This window comes from Acanthisitta chloris, unplaced genomic scaffold (genome assembly GCF_000695815.1).
Source record: "Acanthisitta chloris isolate BGI_N310 unplaced genomic scaffold, ASM69581v1 scaffold34164, whole genome shotgun sequence".
Classification (NCBI taxonomy): Eukaryota; Metazoa; Chordata; class Aves; order Passeriformes; family Acanthisittidae; genus Acanthisitta; species Acanthisitta chloris.
The window spans coordinates 18904-27287 of record NW_008669320.1 but is presented as its reverse complement, the minus strand read 5'-3'; the positions used below and the strand labels follow the sequence as shown (position 1 = coordinate 27287).

At 36.5% G+C, this 8384-nt stretch overlaps 1 protein-coding gene across 1 annotated transcript in view; it reads left to right on the top strand.

Moving 5' to 3' along the window:
* The first annotated feature begins 2053 nt into the window (after positions 1–2053).
* Positions 2054–8384, top strand: part of EXOC1 (exocyst complex component 1) — a 24484-nt gene continuing 18153 nt past the window's right edge. The window contains exons 1-5 of the mRNA XM_009073268.1: positions 2054–2181; positions 2942–3072; positions 5130–5289; positions 6942–7129; positions 8019–8246. Coding sequence (XP_009071516.1) covers positions 2058–2181; positions 2942–3072; positions 5130–5289; positions 6942–7129; positions 8019–8246 — 831 coding nt within the window. The 5' untranslated portion in view covers positions 2054–2057. The remainder of the gene's footprint in view (positions 2182–2941; positions 3073–5129; positions 5290–6941; positions 7130–8018; positions 8247–8384) is intronic.

Genomic DNA, 8384 nt, shown 5'->3' with positions numbered 1-8384 from the left:
TGGTTTTAGTCTTGGGTTTATCATGGCATTGGAATGTGCTGCCCAGGGAGGTGTTGGATTCACCATCCCTGGAGGTTTTCAAGACAAGACTGGATGTGGCACTTAGTGCCATGGTCTAGTGACCACAGTAGGGTTGGACTCAATGATCTTTGAGGTCTCTTCCAACCAGGTTGATTCTCTGATTCTATGCTCTGTTTCATGGAAAAGGTGTATTCTGCATAACCTGGAGAACTTGTGTTGGCACTGAAATAAAAGAGTTAGCAATTTGCAGCAGTTTGAATGTGACTTTGAGCAAAAAATAATCAGGAAGGAAAAGATATATTTCTGAAATGCTCAGGTTGTTGGTATTTTGTGTGTTCATCTTGGGCATCTGTTGAAGAGTAACAGGAGTGACAACCTGATGCAGTTTGGGAAACAAAAGCTGGGCCCAGTGTTTGATGAATGAGGAAAATTTTTAGCAGCTATAGAGTGTTATGTGGCCATAGGGGTGTCCTAAACAGCATTTCTCTGGATATGCTAAGCTCTGTGCACTTGACAATTCTGATTCTACCTTGACATGGTGACCCTTGTTTTCCTAAAGCCCTTGAGTTACTAATCTTTAAAACTACCACAGGGTAGTACCACTCCCCAGTCTCTTTCTGCCTTCTTTTCTGATCCTCTCCCTCCCACTAATCACCCAAAAACTATCCTCACTGAGGAGAAAATTAGAAATCAAACTTTTGGATGTTTTTAGGAAAGTACCTGAGCTGTTAATGATGAATGCACATCATTTATGCAACCTAATGGTCTGATTTAGTATGCAACTACATCACTGACAGCAAGGAATGGCATAACATGGGATTTGGAGTTTAGAATTTCTCTTCTGATACCAATGGAGGAGAAAGTGAGGAAGCATGCAGGGATATGGATAGTAGGTCAGAATGATTTTTCTGTCTACCTAAAGAGAAGTAGGATGTGCATGTGGTACATCAAGACTCAAAAGTAGTAATTTGTTAGACTTGAAATTGTGACATCTGAGTGGTGGAGTTGTGTATACCTCACTGTATACAACTTCCTCACAAGGGGAAGTGAAGGGGCAAGCACTGATCACTCTCTGGCAACCAGTGACAGGACCTGAGGGAATGGACTGAAGCTGTGTCAGGGGAAGTTTAGGCTGGATATTAGAAAGTGGTTCTTGACCTAGAAGGTGGTTGGGCACAGGAAGAGGCTCCCCAGGGAAGTGGTCACAGCACCAAGCCTGGCAGAGTGCAAGAAATGCTTGGACAATGCTCTCAGGCACTTGGTGTGATTCTTGGGGATGACCTATGCAGGGCCAAGAGTTGGACTTGATGATCCTCATGGGTCCCTTCCAACTCTGAATATTGTGTGATTCTGTAATTGAATGACTGCTATGACATACCATATTGCAGAAATCTTCCTGTAGAACAGAGAGACAGGAACACTTTTTCTTCCTCTAAATGGGATGTTATTTTCAATTTGGTCTTACCAACATACAACCTTGTTTTGGTGAAAGAGTTCTGAACATTAACTGTAAGTTTTAGTTATATTTGAAGGGTTCTGGACTTTTAAGTTAAGATCAGCACTGTAGTGTCTTAGGTTTCATATTCTCCATCCTGTCAAACCTGGTGGCATTTTTTTTGTTAATCTCTCTTCATCTATATTTTTGCTGGATCCGTGGCATTCATACCCATTCTAAAATTCCACTAATTGGTGAGGGGGTCTTTTTTTTTCTTAATTATCATTTCAACTTTTTTTTTTTTCATGCCTCACATTCTACTTTACTTCAAAGAGGCTTTTTGTTTTCCATTAAGTTAAGGTGAAGGATCATCTGAGTGTTGATAAATTACAGTTGTCTAACTGATAGTAAGCTTTAACTTGTGTGCTGGTCTTTTACCCAAATCATGGTTGTCTAGATTGCAGTTCATTAAGGTCCTTGTAAAATTTAATTTTAAAAAACTGTAGTCACTATACATAGATGATTGGTTCTTTTTTGTTGTGTGTCTGTTAAATGTGCCTGAGTGTATTATGACTTCCTAAAATCTTTCAGCTGAGGGAAGATGACTGCAATCAAGCATGCATTACAGAGGGATATCTTCACTCCCAATGATGAACGCTTGTTGAGCATTGTCAACGTGTGCAAAGCAGGCAAAAAGAAGAGAAATTGCTTTTTGTGTGCCACAGGTACATAGCAATATCACATCATATTTCTTGGTTTCACCTTTGTTTTATATTCAGTTGCATTTGTCTTAGCTTTAATTATAATGCTTTTTCTTGACCCATATAAAACAGGTGCTTTCCATTTCTGATGGAGGAAATCAGTTGTAGCTTGTACTTCCATTATAGCTTCTACTAAAAACACCCACTTGTACTTCGAAATTAAAGAAACAAGAATTGTTCTTTTGGAACTGGTGGACTTTTAAAGCAGGTTTTGTATAGGTGCTTAAAAGGGGACTTCGGAGTCATCTAGGTTGATAAGCCTAAATAAAATGCAATAAAGTATACTCATTAGAGTCCAAGGCAGAGGGCTCTGGAAAGGCACAGTAACTGAACTGAGTTGTAATGTAAGTGTATGTTTATTGCATCACATTGCTTCAAAAAACTAGGTGCTTTGGGCTGATCTGTCAGTAAATTAACTTGCTAGAATATCTTTTTGACTGAGAAATCTCAAAAAATGCTTTTATTCTGACAATAATCTCCAGTTATGTCTGTGCTTTGTCAGTTACATGACCATGGTTCAAGATCTGATATATCAAAGAGATCTCTGTAAATTGGGTTTGTTACATCACAAGCTTCAACTGAGCTGTGGATATTGTGGGTGAAAATGTTTCAAAGTGTCTCTTTTCATCAAGTAAATATTATGAAATGGCTCCCACAGATAATTAATTTCAGAAGTTGAAGTAATATGTGTGTTTTGAAATTACTCTCTTACTTCATTTAATAGTGACAACAGAACGACCAGTGCAAGTAAATGTGGTAAAAGTGAAAAAATCTGACAAGGGAGATTTCTACAAAAGGCAGACTGCATGGGCACTTCGAGACCTTGCTGTTGTTGATGCCAAAGATGCTATTAAAGTATGTGGAACTTTTTTTTTTTTTTTTTTGATTAGTGCTCTGCAGAGAACATCCTTTTGGTTTCAAGTTAGAGTTAACTTTCTTGATACTTACTGCTTTAAAGCTTAGATTTATAACATGTTAAATAGGAATTAGGATGATACATTTGTGTGCTGTTTACAGCTACATTTTATGTCAGTCTTTCCAAGAATATAGCCCTAGTTAATTGAGGAAGAATAGTCTGGATATGCTTGAATAGCAATATTCTGAATATCTGCCCTGTTATTTGTAGTGATCTCTCGGCAACTGTAGAGAGCTTGTGCTAAGGACCACTGCTTTTTTGTTTCTTTCAAGCTGTATATAATTTTTTACTCCAAGCTTAGTTTCCCTTAAGAAAATTTCTGACTATATTACTAATGACATTTGGCTACATGCAACATTTTTTTGCTAGGACACTTAAAACATTCTCAATGAGCAGTATATAAGCTTGAAGGTGAGCTCTTACATTCTGTCCTGTAAATTATGGCATTGCCTGTTTGTTGGAAAGCATAAAGTCCTGAGGTGGTGAGTTTTTCCATAGAATAACAAGAACAACACATTTTGACTTAAAGTCATCTGTTGTCATAAACTAAGACTTAAATTTAAGCAGGCAGAGGTGCAAATCCTTCGTTGCATGATGTCTGTTCTTATGTTCTGGTAAGTGGTGGAAGAATAGTATAACTTGGAAGAATAGTGCAGAAAACTGCAAAGCTGAAAATTCTTTGATTTTCCCCTCCCCAGGTATAGGTTTGCTGTTTCAATTATTCACATACTTCTTGGCTAGATTTTAGATTTTTGTCACTGTTCCTTAATACCATGTTGGAGAATTGCTTCTTTCAGGTTAAAATCATACTGTTTCTCTGGGCTTTTCCTTGCAGAACAGAATTTGGAAATTGCTAGCAGAAATGTGCTGTAATGTATCTAGCACTCTAATGAGAGATTTTGAAATGTTCTTTCAAAACCCAAATCTTAAATGCCAGACCCTGTCATATTCAAAAATGTCAGAATTAAAGTTGGTTGCTGCATTGTGGTTTGGTTTCCAAACATGAGCCCATGCAAGTCTTTTGACACAGGCTTTTCCATTAGTTGTGAGACAAGTCAAATTTTATGTAACAATACTGTTTGTTTAAAAATGTAATTATATTTGTCAATATAAGCTACACACACAAAAATAATTACTTTTATTGTACTGTACAGGAAATGAAATTTCTCAGCACATGTGGTTTCTTGTGCCACCTGCTTCTACAGATAGTAGTGACTATATAATAAGCAACAGCAATAGTTAATTTTTACAAGGTATATATAAGTAAGAATTTAATATATATCTGAGGCAATAACATTTCATCAAAAGGAGGCTGGACATTATAAAATGCTTGTAATATGATCTTTGAAACAGACTGTCAAAAGTCCATACTGAGTTCATAAGTGAGTTGTAGAAAGTAGTTTACTCAGTTGTTATCAAAGTCATGTTCTCATCAGGCAATAAATCTATTTGCAAATACCTCTGTAGTAGTTTTTACTATGAAAATATAATTTTTTTCTCTTCTGTTTAGTCCTATTAAATAACTATCATACCTATAAAATATATGAAGTGCTCATAATTTTTTTCCCCTTGTCTATTCTGTTAAGTTTCCTTAAATCGTGTTGTATGTGGTGTAAGCCAGTAATTCCAGCTACCATTTTTATTTTCAGAAGGCTAACAAAAGGCATTAGTCATGCTGAGGACAGTGTTTCAGGGCAGATAGCACTGTCAAGTATTTGTTGAAACTCTGACAGATCTCTGTATTATGTGTTATTGGTGCCTTATCTGGCTTAACAAAATACTGTCTCCATAGCCTGGATTCTGGCTTTTCTCTTTCACTGTTTTAGCACCTTTATTAGGGTGCATGAGAGCACCAGAGTTGCTGTATGAGCCTGAGGTTGGCATCTTTGTAATTTCCTTTTTGTCCTGTCATCTCACTAATTAAATGCATAAACAATCTCTGCTACTCGGAGGATCTTTTGACTGTGGAGCCTGTAACATATCTCATCTTTTGCAGGAGAATCCTGAATTTGACTTGCATTTTGATAAAGTGTACAAATGGGTTGCAAGCAGCTCAGTGGAAAAGAACACCTTCATTTCATGTATCTGGAAACTCAATCAGAGATACCTTAGAAAGAAAATTGACTTTATTAATGTTAGTTCACAGCTGTTGGAAGGTAAATTTCTACAAGTGTATTTGAAGTATAAAGTTTAGTAATTACTGATGGTAAAAAAAAAAATCCTAATCCTAATAGCTTTTCTTATTCAGTTTTATTCTTTTATATTTTCTAAGTCTTCAGGTAGGCAAGATGACTACATAACAGATTTTTTTGTTAGAAAACTGAGAACCAAAACAAAATACTTCATTAATGAAGTTCTAAATACTGATAAGCTTGTTGTATTTCTAAGACATAGTGTTTCTTGAACAAAATAAAGTCTGCCTCCCAGATCTGGTAGGTCTGAATGTGTAACAAATCTGCTTTTGTTCCCATTTTTGCTTCCCCTGAATTAGAAAACTGCTTTAAACAGTAATGGTTCTGTAGCATTCCAGAGATTAACGAGGTTTTATATGAGATTTCTGGTTTATAAACTGTGAAACATGTCTTAAATTCTGCTGCACCCTGTTACAGTTTACATGACTGATTGATTGCTAAGGAGGCTTTGTATTTTGTTTGCTTATGCTGTATTAAACATTTTTACAGTTGCATTATCTTTTGCGAATTAAAATTTTATAGTGAAGCCTAGTGAGTAAGTGTATCTCATGTTGAGTCTGTCAGAAGTGGTTAAACCATTGATAGGAAATACTAGACTGGTGTGTGCAGAAGAATTTGGATTAGAAACGTTAAATGGGAGGGATAACATATCTGTATTTTGGTGTTCACTGAAGTTTGTTTTAAACCAACCTCTAATTCATTCAATATTAAAACATTCAAACTTACTGCCACTTAAAAATATACACACTGTTCGTGCTTTGTCTAGCTAACATTCTCTGCTTCCTTTCCTCTGCTTTTCCATACCTTTTAATTCTTCAGAACTTCCTAAAGTTGCAGAAGGTGCGTAACACCTTTTTCCTTTGTTTTGCTTTATAAGCAATTTTCTTAAATAATGTGCAAGTTTTGGGGTTTTTTTTTGTTGTTTTTTTTTTTTAATAGTGCTTTGGATAGCTTATCAAGTTGCCAGGTATAGGAGAGATGTTTCAAATGTCGCAAACACTTTCTGGCTGGAGTGTGTTAATGTTCTGTAAATCATTTGTCAGCCTTTGAGGGGCTTCTTAAATTAAGTAAGCATTACTGTGAGAAAACAACCCCTTCTTACTTAATTTCCACTTACCTCACTACTGATTTGCTTGCTGTAAAACTCGATCAACAAGATAACTTTTATTTATTCAGTGATACATATTTTAATCAACTTCAGTATATTTCCCTTATGCTCTGTCTACCAAAAGAGAGAATCTAATTTCTGCTGATCTCTTCTGCTAACAAATTGAGTGTAATACTGTAATATATTCTGATGCTTATTACCAGCATGAGAGGTAAAAAACCTGAGACTAGGTTTGTCCCTTTGTACGTGCAATAAAGGAAGGTGGCTATTTGTGTTTTGTTATGTTACATCATCTGGAAAACATTGTTGTTGGGAACCAGTTTGGGAAATGATAACGAAGCATTTGGAAGACTGAGAATTGAAAAAAGTGCTCACAGGTAGCAACTGCTTGTTAGGAAAGTTGTTTAATGGATTCATTTACTTAAAGATAGTTAAGCATACTTAAGTACTCTTAAAATGCTTGTGACTTTCTGGACTTGATAACATTTATTTTCCTTCTCTGCCTAAGAATCTGTTCCAAGTGGAGAGAATCAAAGTGTAGCAGGAGGTGATGAAGAAGCTGTGGATGAATACCAGGAGTTAAATGCAAGAGAGGAACAGGATATTGAAATAATGATGGAAGGGTGTGAATATGCAATTTCTAATGCTGAAGCCTTTGCAGAGAAGTTGTCGAGGGAACTGCAAGTGCTGGATGGGGTAAACATTTCTTGTGATGTACAGTGTGTCAGCATGTTGGACTGTTCTCTTTGATACTGACCACATAGCAGTCTTTGAAAAGGTAGTTGACATGTTAAATGTATATGTGCATCTGCTCCTAAGCAGAGCTGCATCCTGTCTGTTATATTTTAAAGATTTTCAGCTTTGGTCTTTGCCTTCCGCACCTTCTGGGGTGAGCTGCAGGCTTTCAAATGAGGAATTGAGAAGGAAAAAGGGAGACATTCTGCATATACCTTTCTTGAGGGCACAGGTGCAGCGAGAGAGCAAACAGACATTCATGTCCATGGATGCCTAAAATACTACTCTGTAATTAGGAAACTGGTTTAGTCTAATGACATTGTTGTATTTGGCTGCCTGTAACAGTGCCATATTATTTGCTCTTTTGCTTTTTAAATCACCTGACTTTCTAGAGGTCACTTGGAAAACTTAAGGAGATCCAGGGAATACAGTCATGAGAGGGAACAGTCAACAACCTCCTCAAATCGTCAAGTTCTGTGTTTCTCTTCTGTTTTAAAAATGGCTCCTGTCAGAGAGACAGCTGATCTTGCAACAGAAGATCTGATCTTACTACCTGTGCTTTTGTTTTTTTAAACTAAAAATGTTCTGCTGTAATAGGGCCTACTGTTTGGCTTTTTATTTTTCTGCATATCAACACCTCAGTTCTAAGAACTTCAGCGAAGTTGGGTTCTTACCTTGTTGAAATAAGGGAGTGTCGTAGAATGAGGAACTGCTGTGTTCAGTAACACTTTAAATGAGAAATGCTATAGTTTGGAAGCTCTTCATTTGACGTAGTTCTAGCAGAAGGAGATACCAGAATGGTTCTGAGATATAAAAATGTCTCTTAGAATGTGGCTTATTTTCTGTACAGGCAAATATCCAGTCCATTATGGCCTCGGAGAAACAGGTGAATATCTTGATGAAGTTGCTGGATGAAGCTCTAAAGGAAGTTGACCAAATTGAGCTAAAGCTGAGCAGTTATGAAGAAATGCTTCAGAGTGTAAAAGAGCAAATGGATCAAATTTCAGAAAGCAACCACCTAATTCATCTCAGCAACACAAATAATGTGAAACTACTGTCAGAGATAGAGTTCTTAGTGGTAAGCATTTTTATTGTGTTTACTATTGTTGTTCAGGTATAAAACTGTTTTAGGATGCTACCCTCTTCAGCATGAGGTTCCTTTAAAATAATGAGCATATCTTTCTGTTGTATTATTGCACTAACTTCAGTAAGTTAT